This window comes from Schistocerca gregaria, chromosome 1, assembly GCF_023897955.1.
Source record: "Schistocerca gregaria isolate iqSchGreg1 chromosome 1, iqSchGreg1.2, whole genome shotgun sequence".
Lineage (NCBI taxonomy): Eukaryota > Metazoa > Arthropoda > Insecta > Orthoptera > Acrididae > Schistocerca > Schistocerca gregaria.
Window position 1 is genome coordinate 939,906,389 of NC_064920.1, and position 16,916 is coordinate 939,923,304.

General features: G+C 43.6%; 1 protein-coding gene across 2 annotated transcripts in view; it reads right to left on the bottom strand.

The window, feature by feature from the left end:
- LOC126275513 (protein zer-1 homolog) overlaps positions 1 to 16,916 on the bottom strand; it is a 151,626-nt gene that overhangs the window by 91,634 nt on the left and 43,076 nt on the right. For both annotated transcript variants that reach the window (XM_049977205.1, XM_049977204.1), the window contains exons 3-5: positions 4,149 to 4,282; positions 3,899 to 4,062; positions 3,609 to 3,811 (exon numbers count right to left, since the gene is read on the bottom strand). In XM_049977205.1, the coding sequence (XP_049833162.1) occupies positions 3,609 to 3,811; positions 3,899 to 4,062; positions 4,149 to 4,282 (501 nt within the window). The remainder of the gene's footprint in view (positions 1 to 3,608; positions 3,812 to 3,898; positions 4,063 to 4,148; positions 4,283 to 16,916) is intronic.

The window sequence follows — 16,916 nt, forward strand, 5'->3', positions numbered from 1 at the left end:
TTCAAATTCCAACCTCCTGACATGGTAATTTAGACTATCGACCATCTACACTCGCTGACATAAAGAATCAGATAATGAAGCTGAAGAACAACAAAAGTATAGAAGACGATGGAGAAGTCATTCATGGTGGAGGGGAGAGACTCCACGAGAGAATTCACCAACTAATCAAGACGATCTGAATTACACTAAACAACCACAACACTACAGCCACTGACCTACTACCAATATAAACAAACCCAGGTGATAGCAGCGTTGCCTGGTGAGGAATGACTTTAGTAGACTCATGTGCAGTGCATATAAAATCAGTGAGCATGCTACCAGTGTGAAGAATGGGGAAGGCACGTGATCTATCTGAGTTTGCCGAGGGCAGACTGTGATGGTCTGGAGACTCAACACAAGGATTTTGGAAACTTCAAAATTTGTCAAGTGTTCAAGGAGTGCAGTGGTGACTGTCTTCAACATGTTGCAAAACCATTGGGAAAGCACATCCAGATGTTATGGAGTTAGGTGGCCACCTGTCGTTACAGATGTTGGACACCATAGGCTGGGCAGACTGGTAAAACAGGACAGGAAGCGAAACATGGCAGAACTTACTTCTGACTTTAATGCTGGGCAGAGTGTAAATGTGTCTGAACACACAGTGCACCGAACACTCCTACCGGTGTGCCTTCACAGCCAACGACCTATGCATGTGCCAAAGTTAACACCATGACATCGGGAACTATGACTGAAACGAGGGGAACTGCTTCTTGATACCTGCACTGTGGAACTGAGAAAAGCTGGCGGCAGCCCATTATGCTCTGAGGAACATTCACAGGGGCTTCCAAGGGTCCTGTGGAGCTTGTGCTAGGCACCATGATAGCCAAGGAGTGTTGTACACTGGTTGCAGGTCACGTACATCCCTTCATGATGATCATGTTTGCCAACAGCAGTGGCATTTTTCAACAAGAAATTGTACCATGTAAGAAGGCCAGGATTGTGATGGAGTGGTTCAAGGAACACAGTGGCAAGTTCCAAATGATGTGCTGGCACCCCAACATGCCAGATTTGAACCCGATCAAACACTTCTGGGATGTGACTGAACGTGGATTCAGAGCTATCGGCCCCCTCGACATTTATGGGAATTGGGTGACTTGGGTGTGAAGTTGTGGTGACAACTCTCTCCAGTGACCTAAAAAGGCCTAATATTGATTCCATGACATGATGCTTCACTACTGTTATCTGTGCCAAAGGTGGACATTCCGGCTATTAAACAGAAGTTCGTAATATTCTGGCTGATTGGTGTATGGAGGAGATACAAGAAGTCTCAAAGTCAATGTCGTCTGCCCCATACATAAGAAAGGTGACAAAATGGACAGAGGAATTGCCCTCCTGAATGTCTGCTGTAATATCCTGAGTATACTGGGTAGAATCCAGCCATCTGCAAAAGAAGTGATTGGTGAAAACCAGGGTGTTTTTAGAAAGGGCCACTTGATTGTGGACAACACCTATGTACTGTGGCAGCACTCTGAAAAGATGTTGTGAGAATACAGTGAAGAACTTCATGTATTCTTCATAAATTTTAAGAAGCATACAACTGCACTCACCGGGAGAGCCTGATGAATTTCCAAGTTTGGAATAGCCATAAAATTTGTCAGTACAGTTATACTAAAGGTAAAAAAAAGGAAAGTGAAGCTTGGGAACTCAGACATGGGGAGCTTTAACGCAAGCACAGTGCTGAGACAAGGGGATGGTGTGTCACTGATACTGTTCAACATGGCAGCTGAAAAGATAATAAGGGAAGCTTTCTGTAAGAAACTCTACTGTATCAAAGTAGAAGGTGAGAAAACAACACATCTCTCATTTGCGGATGATATGATCCTGTTGTCCAGATCCAAGGAACAACAGATGGGGATGCATGACAGAATGGCAGTGGTAGCAAGCAAGATTGGTCTCCTTGTGAATGAATCCGAGACAGAGCATCTGGTAAGGGGCAGGACGTATGCCTATTCCAGACAGTCTGAACCTGATCCTTCAAAACAGTTAATAATATTAAATACCTGGGGTAATGTTTATAGAGGATGTATCATGTGAGGCTGAAATCAAAGCAAGGCTCTAAGATGCAAACCAATCATACTTTAGTTTGAGTAAGCTTTTTAAATTGTGCAGTCTCTCAGTCTCTTAAGGATTTCATGTATACAAAACACTGATCCAACCCATAAAGATGCATGGTGTAAAACTTGGAGTGTCTGGAAACAAGACTCAAATAATTTTCTCATTTTAAGTAGAAAGTCTTAAGGAAGATCTAAGGTCTGGTTCAAAACAAATCACTTGGGAATGGAGGAGTCACCATCATTGTGAGCTGGATGAGATCTGCAAACAGATCAAATATTGTGGGCCTGATGAGAATCAAACAGTTGTTTGGGCAGGGCATGTCACTCAAATGGATAAAAAACCGAAGCCCTTCGAAAAACCATGGCTTTTATTCCCTGAGGAAGAATGCCATCATGCAGACCAAAGAAAAGGTGAGATACTTGCTGTGGAACATCATATATGGTGACTGGTGACACACAGCAAGAAATAGAGCACAATGTAGCCACAAACCTGTGGGCCTGATCTTTTTAAGCAAAGTAAAATAAGCAGTCATGTAAATGAGTATGCAACTACTGGAGATGGTGACCCTTATAGCTCAACATCACTCTGTGTACTGTAGGCAGAAGACATTTCCTATGGAAGTATCCTGGTCTGATTAAAATCAAATAAAAATGATTTTAAAATCCAGAGATCTGTCTGCTCTACCACCCATAAACGTCACTTATCTGTAAAACTCCTCATTTAAGTACAATCAATATTTCATGGTTAACAGACAATTATGATCACAAGATTCACAAGCTATGAGTGAAGAATTACTTGGCAAAAGATGCAGATCTGAAGATTCAATGAAGTGGCTAAAACATAGTGGAATGCAACAGCATATACACTTGGCAAACTTGCTACATGATTTTCAGTGTATTTTCACTACAATATTCAATTATCAAAATATTCTGTTGTGTTTTACTCACTTCACTGAAACTCTAGATTTGCACTTTGATGAGGAGTAAGGAAAAATGTACAATAACACACTTCTATTTTAGCAAATACGACTCCACAGAGCATATGTTAACACATAGCATTTCAAGCAAATGCTTGGCTTTTGGTGAAATAATACCTCAGTAGAACTCTTGTGAAACTGTTGGTCATAATTCTCAGTAGCAAGCTATTGTGTCTTCAGGGACTTGCACTTTTGTAGTTTTCAGATTCATGCACTTTCAAACATTAATTGTACACAAATGTAGAGTTTTACAGATGAATTGCCTATGTGGGTGGTAGCCCGGACACATCTTATGGATGAATGGCCTATGTGGGTAGTAGCCCAGACACATCTCTATACCTATTTTAAAATTACTTGTATTTGATTTTTGCTATTTGAGCTGGTTTAAATGCACTTTTAAAAAGGAGAATAGCAACTTTCATACATTATATCAGGAAAACAGAAAAGACATAAATAAATTAAACTGTAGAGCTCACACAATTCTCCAAAATTCCTTCATATACATATACAAAGCAGACAAATAAAGTTTTATAAATACCTGCCAGAAATCTGTATGTGTTTTTCATTTATATGGCGATCCATTGCTTCAAGAACAACATTAAGTGCATTGTTCAAGTTCTTACATGTTTCATAACGAAAGAGATGATAGAGATCATTGAGCACTTTCTGAAGTACATCTGGGCGATCAATGTAAGCTGCAGCTGCGATTAAAATTTGTTCCTCTGAAGCATCGCCAGATATCTGAACAGAAAGTGAATTCATGAGTCATACATTATTTCTTAATGACAGCTACATTAGGTTTATTTGTAATAAATATAAAACAATTACCAATTTTGCAGGGATATCATGCCGTCTGCAAGCAGAATGTTGTGTGCCATAAAGACCTAGGAAATCAAATGGATTTAAAACACGAGAATTAAGCCCAGGAATGTCAGAAGAAGGTAATGTTTTTTCATTCGCAGTTACAAATGACGAAGCATGTTCTGCAACACCTACAACAGAATATTCAGTTTGTTAAAGCACAGTTTGTTAAAGCACAACAAATTATTTTTTAAAGATGGGTTCACAGTTATCTTACCTGTTCCAGCTAAGTTGGTGCCTGAAATATCCAATGAAGTTAGATTTGGCAAGCTCTCAACAAGTGTAGCAAGTACCTGATTCTCATTCCTGAAAGTTCCATGCTTTTCATTTGACTGCGAGATATCGAGTACCCTGGTAATGATGAATGAAAATTCAATATTTAAATCAATTTTTACCAAGTTAAGAAATAGTTAAATAAACAAGTTTTTTAGCTCATTACAAAGGGGATGGGAAAATGTTTAATGGCATTTTAGGTCAAGAGCATCTGTTTGGAAACAGGAAACCAGTACTGTAAGAACATTCACAAAGAATAAAACTTGGTTTTGTAGGTTCTCCAACAAGGAATCAGCTACAGAAAGAGATATAGCATTGATTCTTTTATCGCACAATATTGATATGCTAATGGGAGAGGGCAATGTAGCTATTACTTATGATTACACAGAAGAACTGTATAGGGAAAAATATAACTGACAATATTGCACGTTAACTTTTGTTTTATTTCTCATGCCAAAAATGGTTGTACTTCTGTTTAATGAATACATCAGTTTTGTGATATATTTGTTATTTTTAGTCTTCAAGGTCAAGGTCCTTCATCACAAAATATAAAATGAAGACATATTTCAAAGGTGAACTACAAATTTGCAAATTACACATACAGACATATACCATAAAAATCGTAAAGGCACTGAAAGTTTAGACCATTTGACACAGAATTTCTGTGGTACTGAAGTTGGAATTTCTTATGTGGGACTAGAACACATTTCAATAAGTACAACTGATCAAACACAAAAAAGGTTATCTCAAGGCAAGTAAAATAAAAGAAATGCAAAAATGTGGGACGAGGAGGAGGAGGATGAAAACAAAAAGAGGTGTTAATACACTGACTGAAAAATAAAAGTAATATTCAGATAAATAATGGCAAAACAGCTGAGAATGAAAAACACTGACAAATAGAAATGCAAATTTGGTTGGTTGGTTTTTTTGGAGTTGAACAGACAAAACTGCCAGGTCATCAGTCCATTCATCCTGTATGTACTGAAACAGGCCAAGCCCTCACACAAAGGATACAAAAGGCAAATACTGGGAAGCCTGACTGTAACCAAACTAAAACAAGACAGAGATAAAATCAAGGCGAAGTGGGAGGTGAGTGAGAGGAAGTGAAGTGGGTGAGGCCCTCTGCCCAGAATGGATCCGGAGGACCCCGGGGCATGGTGTGTGGGGGTAGACACACCCTCTGCGTCCAACCATCAGTACCTCATCCTTCGTTACTATAAGTAAATGAGCAGCACAGACAAGATGGTAAAATTTTAGGAAAGACAAAACACAAAACATGGCAAATATAAAAGAGTAAGGAGAATAACAAGGTGGGAAGGATAGGAGCCAGACAGGGCCACTGAGCAATGGCCACCACTCCCCTGGGCCAGAGCAGCAAGGGCTTCCCCTCCAACCTGTCAAGTGATCAATGAAGCCAAACTGTCCCACCTCACAGAGGAGAGATCTGGAGCCCATTTCCAAAATCAGCATCCTGGTTGCCAACTTAGTCAACCAGTCAGCATGTTCATTCCCTGAAATTCCATGATCAGGGGTCCAATCAAATCCAGCTTCATAGAAGTCAGAAAGAATACCCTGGATAATAATGACTAATGGGTGATGAGTGTAGCACTGGTCTATACCCTGAAGGCTGCTCAGATATTCACTGCAGATTAGAAGCATCTTGCCAGTACAAGAATAAGCATGTCTAAGGGATCATTTGATGACCACCAATTCAGCAGTGAAGACCCCGCATCCATTCAGCAGAGAGCATAGTTCACTGCACCTACCATGTGTCCATGCAAACCCGGTTAGTCCACTGACCATTGAGCTGTCAGTGTAAAACACTTCCAAACCCAGAAACACTTTGAGGAAAGTCAGGAACAGGCAGTGAAAAACCATCGAGTCAACTGAATCTTTCGGCCCAAAGAACAAACTGAGACAGATCTGAGTTAGGGGTACACCATAGAGGCATACACGATTGCTTCCTGACAGGATGCGAGCTGGAGTTCAGAGCAGAGACGCTGTATTTTAACTGCAAATGTGAACCCAGTCCTGGGTTTTAACTGTGGGAGGTGTATCTCCCTACTACGAAAAAGGACACAGTAGAGCGCATGCTTAGGGGAGCAGCAAAAGTTTACAGTGTAACTCAGTAGCTATTGTTGGCACCTGATCTGTTAATAGAGCGACCCCAGCCACCATGAGTTGACTGCTCACAGGGCTAGTTTGAAAGACTCCTGTTGCAAGCTGGACCCCACTGTGGCATATCAGGGTCCAGTGACCACAATGTTGAAGACAATAATGAAACATATGCCAGACTCCCATAATCAAGAAGGAACAGGATCAAGGCTTTGTAAAGCAAACGGGCTGCAACTCAGCTGGTGAATTGAGGCAGCAAAGTGTATTAAGATGTATCCAGCCCTTTTGCTTAAGCTGGCGAAGATGGGGAATCCATGTTATTTGGGCAAAAAAACCAGTCCCAGAGAGTGATAAGTCTCCACAACATTGAGGTAATTGGTCATCGAGTTAAAGTGGTGGTTGTCAAACAGTGCAACATGGACAGCTGTGGGTGAGAGCCCTTGAGTGTGCCTTTCGACTGGCATCCTACAGTTGGCGTTCAACAACATCCACACTATAGAAGCAATAGTAAAAGCAAAAAGTGTCAGCATGTGATACTGTGAGCTCCACAGTTAGTGCTAGACCATTGATGACCACTAGACTGAGAGGAACACTCAATACAGAGCCCTGCGAGACCCCACTGTCTTGAATGTGGTGGTGGTGGAGGGGGGGGGGGGGGGGGTAGTACTGGAGGTAGCTCCAACTTGATGTCAGAAAATACAGTGCAACAAGAAGTTCTGGATCCTACTCATGCAAGGTGGTGAGGATGTTGTGTTGCCATGTAGTGTTACAAGCCATTTGCAGGTCGAAAAAGACAGCAATAAGGTATTGACATTGGCCAAAAGCTGCCCAGATGGTAGATTCCAGGCAAACCAAGTTACCAGTAGTGGGAAGGCATTGGCGAAAACCGCCCTGAGATGGGGCCAAAACGCCCCAAAACAAGGAGCCAACACAGCCACTGGCCCACCATGTGCTCAAGCAACTTAAAGGTAACATTGATGGGACTAATTGGACGATAGCTGTACATCTCTGTTGGTGCTTACCCAGTTTCAGTACCAGTGCAACAAAGCTGTCTCCTCACTGACACAGGAACTTACCCTCGCTTCAGATACAGCTGAAAATGGTATGGAGATGGCGCTGACAATCCACTCATGTGTGTTTCAGCATTTGGTTGTGGATGAGATCTGGCCCTGGGGTTGTATCTGGACAAAGGCGAGGGCACTAAAGAATTCACACTCAATGAATGGAGCGTTATATGGCTCCAAGTGGTGCACAGTAAACGGTAAGTGCATTCATGCCACCTTCTGTTTGAGGACATGAAAAGTAAATTTATAGTTTTCAGATGCAGAGGCTTGAGCATAAGGCAGAGCAAAATGTTTGGCAACAGCGTCTGGGTCAGAAGAAGAAAATGCAGGCAATACATTCTGAGACACTTCACCATTTGGACGGAGATAAGACAATGCAGACGGTAAAATCCTGATGCCTTTACCCAAACAGCCACAGCCTCCAGAGCTGCATCAAAAGGCACACGTTTACTGTATGCAGAGTCCCAAACATATGTGCAAACTCCACCCCACATCTTATCATAGTAGACGCATCTCTTAAAATACCCCCAGTAGCCTTGAAGGGCAGGGGTCCATGTTGCTAGAATCCAAGCTCCCTGGAGGACAATGCAGAAAGCAGGAGAGCTGCTTAAGATGTTCAGCTGGGTAGTGAAAAAATCTACAATTCCATAGGAGAATCATGCAGTCAATATAATGTGAGGGTGCGAAGGGACCACAGGGCATGTTATGCCCCAGGGTCACCTGCTGCCACCGGCTGAGAGGTTATAGTATTCACACACAGTGGTTCTGAGACATGCTGTTTGGAGTAATCTGGGGCCTCAGAGGCCAGCGGGATCTCCGCCTTGGCCACAGAAGCGGACCACGTGGGATCCGGTGGCATGGGGACCATCGGAATCTGCTTCTTCTTGGAAGACTTCTTTTTATCATTCTTGTTCTTAGGCAATGTAGATGAATGGGAAGGCTTCTCTCAATTAGTTTCAGGGATTGAGGAAGCCCTACCATCAGCAGCCTGTAGCTTCTTCAGCCACTGGCTGGTATGCAGTTACAGATCGGATGAAACCTTGGAGAAAAGTGTCCCAAGGGGTTCCTTCCTGTTTGAGAAGCTGGAAAAGGGTGATGTGTTTCCAGCTGGGGATGGGGATTGACCCCTGCAGATGAGGAGCCGTTGCTCATAAAGTGAGTATTGGGTAAGCAGCAGGAGGAGGAGAGCTCCAAATCATCACAGTTGCAGTCACTGTCGAGTGGATCTGAGGGCCCGCTGCAAGAGGTGTACTGGGTTGTCAGAGAGGGTGACATCATCATAGCTGTAGTGTATGCCACTGTCATTCATGCAGGATGTAGACATTCATACTTTTTCTTGGACTCTTGGTATGTCTATCTGTCCAGTGACTTCCTGTATATTTTCTCTCTCTGGGAGATGGTACAGTCTGGTGAGCAGGAAGAATGGTGCACTCTCCATGGTTGACACAGACATGGGGAGGGGCAGAAGGAATGTTTGTGAGCAATGGTCAACCACAATCCTACAGATTGGGCTGGTGATGCAACACAGAGATATGTGCCCAAATTTCATGCACCTGAAATGCGATGTGGGGGGTGAGGGAGGGGAGAGAAGGAAGGGGAGGGGGGAAGGGGAGGTGGACGTACGGTTTCACACCACTTCGATATGCCATCACCTTTATTTTTCCAAATGAGTTGCCCTCAAAGGGCAAGATTAAGGCCCCAATAACAACCCTATTGTCCTTTGGCTTCCTAGCGATATGACGGACAAACTTTACACCCCATCACTCCAAGTAGGCATGTAGCTCATTTTCAGACTGCAAGAGGAGGTTATGGTGGAAAATAATACCCTAAACTATATTTAGACTATTACGGGGAGTGATGGACACCAGAACATCACCCAGCTTGTCACAAGCAAGCAATGGCTGTGACCGGGCAAGGGATGCTGTTTTAATTGAAGTTCACCCATTCTTTGTTTTGGAGATGGTTCCAGGTTCTCAAAACATGTCCTCTATATTCTCTATGAAGAAAAGAGGCTTTGTGGCCAAAAAAGAATCCCTACAAGTCCTTGTGCAAACCAAGTATTGGGGAGAAGGGACATTTTTCCGCTTATCACTTAATGCTATTTTCTTTACATGGTGTAGCCAGGGAAGGAAACATTTTGGGGTCGTATCTCTCTGTGCCGAATGAGTTCTTTCCTTTTGAAGAGACAGCTGGGGCTGTATGAACACCAGCAGGAGAATGCTTCATCTGCAAGTTATCCGCCATGGTACCACCCACACCGAAAGCGGGCTCCCCCTATGGGCGCCACACAGCCTCAGCAATGGCTACCTGGCCAGTAATCTATTGCTCAGAGTCCCTGTGCCTCAGTCACAACAGACACATACTCCTTGGCATATATGGGAAGTTTCCAGCTTAGGCACCAACAGTGTGATTCCTGTGTGGTCATGGGGTCACCACTGCACAGGTACTTGACGATCCCCCCCCCCCCCCCCCCCTTTCCTCCCCCAATCTGCACACACAAAAAATGAGATGGTTTCTATGCTGGGTTTTGGGTGAACTAGCTTATTACGAAGGAAGGATGCTAAGGTGGAAAGGCATGAAGGTGGAGCATACACCACATTGGGCGACCTTCCCTAGATGACCTGCACTTAAGAAAAATTTGGAAAAGTGGTGGCAAGTCAAGCCCAACATGGGGACTATTTACTGATTAATGAGAAATGCAGAGTGTGCTGGAAGTGAAATGGAAAACTAGGGTCCTAAATCATGTACCAGGTCCAAACAGGGGCTGCACCAGGAAGACCATCCGAAGGGAAAACAGGGGGAAAAGGGATAGTAGAAGTATAATCTTTCAGCACAGGAAGGGAAGTAGTGCTGTAAAAGGCTGGGGCCCCGTGGAAGCCAAGCATGTTCCCTCACAAAAGTTATGAGCCCCCTGGGAGGAAAAATGCAAATATTTCATAGTTAGTTATTACTAAATAATGATCCCTCCCCCCAGGTTGTACAGTAACTGCTTTGGCTGAAAGTGAGAATCGCTGAAATTTTAGGCAAAATAAAGGTCATCTGAAACAAGAACTTGAAACAACTGTGGTCAGACCATTCCACTAGTCTGTCTATAGTTGAAGATGATGATGATGAAGAAGAAGAAGAAGAAGAAGAAGAAGAAGAAGAAGATGATGATGATGATGATTTAGCTGAGGGGGCACTCAACATCATGGTCATCAGCAACCTGATGAAAAGTCAACATGAAATCTCATGAGTGGGGATGAAGTCTGTCCCCACATGCCGAGCAGTTTACAATGTACTTAACTCTGCCGCCCTTCCCTACCAGTTTAGGGATGAGGCCTGACAGTTCACAAAATTTCACCACTCTGTTAACACTGGTATCGGTATCTGTGAGGATGACGGGCAGATCTCCAGCGAAACTGAGGGCTGCCCTAATATCAGTATACAGGACACATGTAGCCACAATATGCTGAACTGAAAGCGACATGCCACTAACTTCACAGAATGGTGGATCCTCTCGCCGGAGGAGGAAGCCATGTGTGAAAGGGCTATGCCTGATGCACAGTCTGGTAAGCAACAACTCCTTCCAGCCGCAAGGCTGACACAAAGTCCGCCAAGCCTTTGTGGTCGATTTGAGTGACTGCAGTTTGTTGTCTAACACCTGCAACCATTCAGTCTCCCACTGATGCATGATGCACATTGATGGACAGCACCCGACATGCTTCAATGGCAGCTTTGTCAGCCATGTCATTACCCTGTATCTCAATGTGGCCAGGTACCCAGCAAAAGATCACCTTCTTGCAATGGCGTTGGAGCCACTGTAATGAGTCATGGATGAGCTGAATCAGCAGGTCTACCGGATACATTTTGTGAAGTTCTTGCAGTGTACTAAGGGAGTCGGAACAGACAAGAAAACTCGTATGGTGATGTCTGTGAACCTTCTCCAGTGCCATCAGAATGCCATATAACTCCGCATCATAATTTGTAAATTGTTCTAGAAGACACACTTTAAAACCCCCATCAGGGAAAACCACAGAACAACCGAGAGCATTCTCCTGCTGGGATCCATCTGTATAAATAACAATGAAACTATGGTACATACTTAAAATAGATGAAAACAAAGTTGTAAAAACCACATCTGGAGTACAACTTTTTGTGTACTTTGGGCCTTTGAAGACACCAAGGCGGCAGTGCATTCCATCCCTGTGCATCTATTTTCATGCCCGGGAGATCCAGATCCTTGAGACAGTCTGTAGTATGTATACCAAATAGCTGGGTCACTTGGGGCCGATTCCTGAACAGAAGCTGGGTTGGATCACTGAACTAAATGCCACTGAGATTTTCAGCACCTATCTAGCCAAAAGGATACGTCACTGAATGCAGGGTGGTGTCCGGGACCTGTCAGCTGCCAATGTTTTTCCGTCAAGGCATTTCAAAATGTTTAACAACCAGAAGTCCTTTGTTCGTAGGTCTTGGAGGTGTGGGAGCCACGTTAATTTAGAGTCAAATAATAAACCCAAAAAGAACACAGTGTCTTGAAAAAGTAAAATATGGTCCCCCATTGTAAGCTCTGGTTTGTTAAAAACTCCGAGGAGCATGATTAAAATTGACACACATAGTCTTCTCAGGTGACAACCACAAATCAGTTGTCTGGACCCAGGTTTCCAGCCTCCTAATGGTCAGCTGTAGCTGCGTGATTGGCATCGTAAGATCAGAGGAAGAGTAGAAGATTGCAATGTCACCCACAAACAAAGAGCATTTGACAGGGCTTCTGACTGCGGAGGAAATGCCATTGATAGCAATGACAAACAACGTGACACAGAGGACACTGCCCTGGAGCACACCATTCTCCTGAACAAAGAAATCAGACACGGCACCACCAATGCGATAATGAAAACTCCGGTCCTCGATAAAGGATTGGATCAGAAGCGGCAGGTGTCCATATAGTTCTCATTCATGAAGTTGGTGAAGGATGTTGTACCTCCAAGTAGTGTCATATGCTTTTTCAAGGTCAAAAAACACACAGACTAAATGGTTTCTGTGTAAGAAGGACACCTGTATCGCCAGCTCCAGTCAAATTAAGTTGTCAAAAGTGGTATGGTAGCGCCTGAAACTGCACTGGGAGCAGCTCAGGTGACCTTGGGACTCGAGCAGCCAGACGAGGCAGCGGTTGACCATGTGTTCAAGAGTCTTACCCATACAACTGGTAAGGGCAACACTCTGATAACTGTTGCCTCATTTCCAGAATGGAATTAATGTTGCCTCCTTCCAAGTCACGGAGTACCTGAACTTTCGCATGGCATAATGGATCTCATCAGGTCCTGGAGTAGTGTCTATGGCTACAGATAAAGCTGATTCCAGTTCCCACATGGAGAATGGAAGGTTGCAGACTTCTTTATCACACGGGAAGAAATTGAGCTTCCTCATCTCTGCAGTCTGATGGAATCCCTGAACAGTAGGAGCTTGTCTGGATGACTTAGTAATAGTAAAGAAGTGCTCAGCTAAAACGTGAGCCATGTCTTCTGGTGTGTCCACCAAGACCCACAGCAGAATGTGGACCGATTAATGGAAGTCATGAAGTCTCTCCAGGAAGCCCTCTTCTGTCCTTTGATCACTCGCCTTGCCTGTGCTCTTGCAGACCTGAAGGCATGAAGATTGTCTGTAGTTGGACACTGTTTGAAGTTCCGCAGAGCTGTCCATCTGGCCCTGATTGCCAATCGACAGTCGTCATTCCATCAAAGTACAGGTTGTTGTCTGAGCTGGTTACTAGACCTGGGGATGGGCTCTGCAGCAGCCCTTTGGATCTCATGAGTGATATGGGCAACTGAATCCTGTGCACAATCATTTCATTCAAAAATAGCCTGTCGACTGTACTATAACCAATTTGCCCTTTGTGTCAGCCACCTACGTGGTCTCCTGCTGGCCACCATCCTAGGCGGCAATCGAATCCACACTGGGAAGTGGTCACCAGAATGTAAATCTGGAGCCACTTCCCACGGAACTGACTCTGCAATGGCTGGGGAACAAAAACAAATATCAATAGCTGAAAAAGACCCTGTAGATGTGGAAAAGTGAGTCATCTGACCCACGTTCAAAAGGCAGATATTCTCAGAATGGATGAGTCACTCGATCATCTGACCCCTGCAGCAAGTAGTAGCCGAACCCCACAGCACATTGTGGGCATTGAAGTCCCCCACAAGGAGGAATGGGTGTGGGAGTGCCTGGAAGAGGTCTGCCAGTGCGTCCGATCCAAAGTGTCATTGGAGGGCAGGTACAAAGAACACACTGTGATAGTAAAGGATGCGAGAACTTTCACAGCAACTGCTTGCATGGTTGTGGTACGAGGGACAGGAGAGGAGTGGTATCTGTCATCAAGGAAAATAGCCACCCCACCTTTAGCCATGTATCCAGTAGTATCGTCTTTCCTGTACATGTGGTAGCCCCGTAATGCAGGTGTGTCTGTGACTTTACGATGCGTCTCTTGTAAGCAGATGGAGAAAGGTTTATCCTGGACCAGCAGCTGCAATTCTTCCAAATGTGAGTGATATCCATTCAAATTCCACTGCAACACAGAAGTCCCTATGGAAGAAATTGGTTAGCACTGGTGGTTCTTTTCTTCTCCCTAGAAGGCAGTGATTTACCGGGGAGGTCAGGGGGAACGTTGGCCGCGTTCTGTGCTCTCTGGTTCCTCTGATTGGAAGTCCATATCCTCAAAAGCATTGTCGCCATCAGAAAGTGAGACAGCTCATCGATCCAAAGGTTTATCTACTGCTGTCTTCTTTTAACTACTAAAAACACATTTTGAGCTGCACATGCATTTTGTTACAAAACAATGAACTATCCTTAAACTCAGCACCTGGTGAGCTTGTCGCATGAGGCTTGTTGAGCGACTGGGTATTGGTACCTACCAGCAACCCACCTATTCAACTGAGACTAGGTGGTGAAAATTTATTTACCATGCTCACAATCCAGGCCATTAAGCCAAATTCCCATTTCCTGTGCACACAACGTTCCACTGCTGCACCACACGGTGGTCACTGGAGTATGTACAGAGCTTATAGTATCTGAGGACTGGCAGCAGTTACTAGACCCCAAGTCAGGAACCCCGGGGTCACGAAGACTGTACCCGTCAAACGAGTACTGAGCACCTGAAGGCCATGTAGGTTTGACAAGTCTAGACATGACTTCATTGTTGGCACGTGTCGGTCTGTTCCTTTGTAACTTGAAAACTTGAACTGGTCTCACAGACCACTTCTGTGGTTATGCAACTTTTTCTGTCCCCAGCAATTTTTGTTTCTTTTAAAACATGATGCCAATGAGTATCTGAAATCTGCCAAAATAGTCATGCAATGGTTGGAGGATGATGCAAACAGTGACGTCAGTAGTGATTGTGATGCTAACACAATGATAGCTTATCTGAGAAGAGTGAACTTGCAGACATAGATGATTCTATACGATATTGCAGTGACTGTGTATTCTGAATACCATGAAAACTTCCTTTGGAGACCCATGCCTCTCATTTAGAATAACACATACACTGTATTATCAGATTTATCTGCTGATACGAGGCAAGTGACTTTCAAGTAAAATGTCTGATCTGTATGGGACTGTACATAAGGGATGGATGAGTACAGGTTGTAGACAAACGGTTGACGACATATGGAAGAGTGGGTCTGGCCACGAGTCATGCACAGATAACCAAATGGTAAATCAACCGCTTGCGATAAGGGGGATTCATTGTCGTCATTCCATTCTACTGATGGTTGTTTGTATTCTCAATTGCGAATACCTTTAATGTATAAATGATTCTTGTCCTACAGAAAACAGTGACAATATAAATGTTGCCGAAATTCAAGAATCACAAAACATTTGGAATTTTAACGTAAAAATAGATGTTGCAAGTGGATGAGAATATAAGTTTGCTAATAAGCAACTTGAATATCGAAACTCCGCATAATTTACTGGGACTAAAAAGAGAAGGTCAAATCTGGAGTGAACCAAAATCTCTCGATCTGTGGTCATTAGTAATAATATGAACTAGGTATCTGTTCTTTCGGACATGTCCAAAAGAACAGATACCATTGGTGAGCATGCAGCACTCTAGAATAAAACGATACTTAAATCAAGACCCTAAGCTGCTGACAGGCATGGATATACATCACCAGAGACAGTTGAAAACTTGTGCCCTGACAGGGACTTGAACTCGGGATCTTCTGCTTACATGGCAGACGTTCTATCCATCTGAGCCACCAAGGGCACAGAGGATAGTGCAACTGCAGGGACTTATCCCTTGCATGCTCCCCATGAGACCCACATTCCCAACTTGATGACCACACACTATGTTCGTAGTGCCCCTGCCCATTATACTCATTACTCGTGGCAGACAATCTGACTGAGTCCTGTAAGAGTTCGGGCAATACATATGCATCCACACAGAAGAGGGTCAATGGCATTGATAAGCCCCTGCAGTCAATGGCATTGATCGTCTTCTGTGTGGATGGTGGTTGTAGTATATTTCTAGCGTTGTCATTTAAAACCAGTTCTTGAAACTTTGTTAGTAGATTTTCTCAGGATAGTTTAGGTTTAGTTTCTTCTGTATCTCTGTGACACTCTCTCATGAATCAAACAAACCTGTGACAATTTGTGCTGCTCTTCTCTGTATACGTTCAATTTCCCCTGTTAATCCTATTTGGTATGGGTCCCACACACTTGAGCAATATTCTAGAACCGGTCGCACAAGTGATTTGTAAGCAATCTACTTTGTGCACTTCCTAGTAGTCAACCAGTAAACTGAACTCTACCAGCTGCTTTACTCACAACTGAGCCTTTGTGATCATTACATTTCATATCGCTACATATGTGTTACACCCACACATTTGTAGAGTTGGCCAATTCCGTCTGTTACTCATTAATATTACAGGCATAGGATACTACGTTTTTTTGTTTTGTGATGTGTACAATTTTACATTTTTGAACATTTAAAGCAAGTTGCCAATATTCAGTCAGATGTTATCAAGATCTGACTGAATATTTATGCGGCTTGTTTTAGACAGTACTTCATTATAGATAACTGCATCATCTGTTAAAATTCTGTGGTAACTATTAACATTGTCTGCAATGCACTTCCCTGGAGCACATTAGAAGTTACTTCTACATCTGATGATGACTTTCCATCAAAGATAACATGCTGCATCCTTCCTACCAAAAAGCCCTCATTCGGGTCACGAATTTAGCTTGAGATCCCATATGATCGCACTTTTTGCAATAAGTGTAGGCGTGGTACTGAGTATATGTTTTTCAGGAATCGAAAAATACTGCAGCTACGTAGCAGCCTTGATCCAAAGCTTCCACTACACCATGTGAAAAAAGTGTGAGTTGGGTTTCACATAGCCTATGTTTTCGGAATCCATGCTGGTTGGCACTGAGAACATGTTCTACCATTCTACAACAAATCAATGTCAAGATTATTGGACATTGGTTTTGGGAATCACTTCCACTACTCTTATTGTAGACGAGTGTGACATGTACTTTTTTCCAAGAACTGGGCAAAG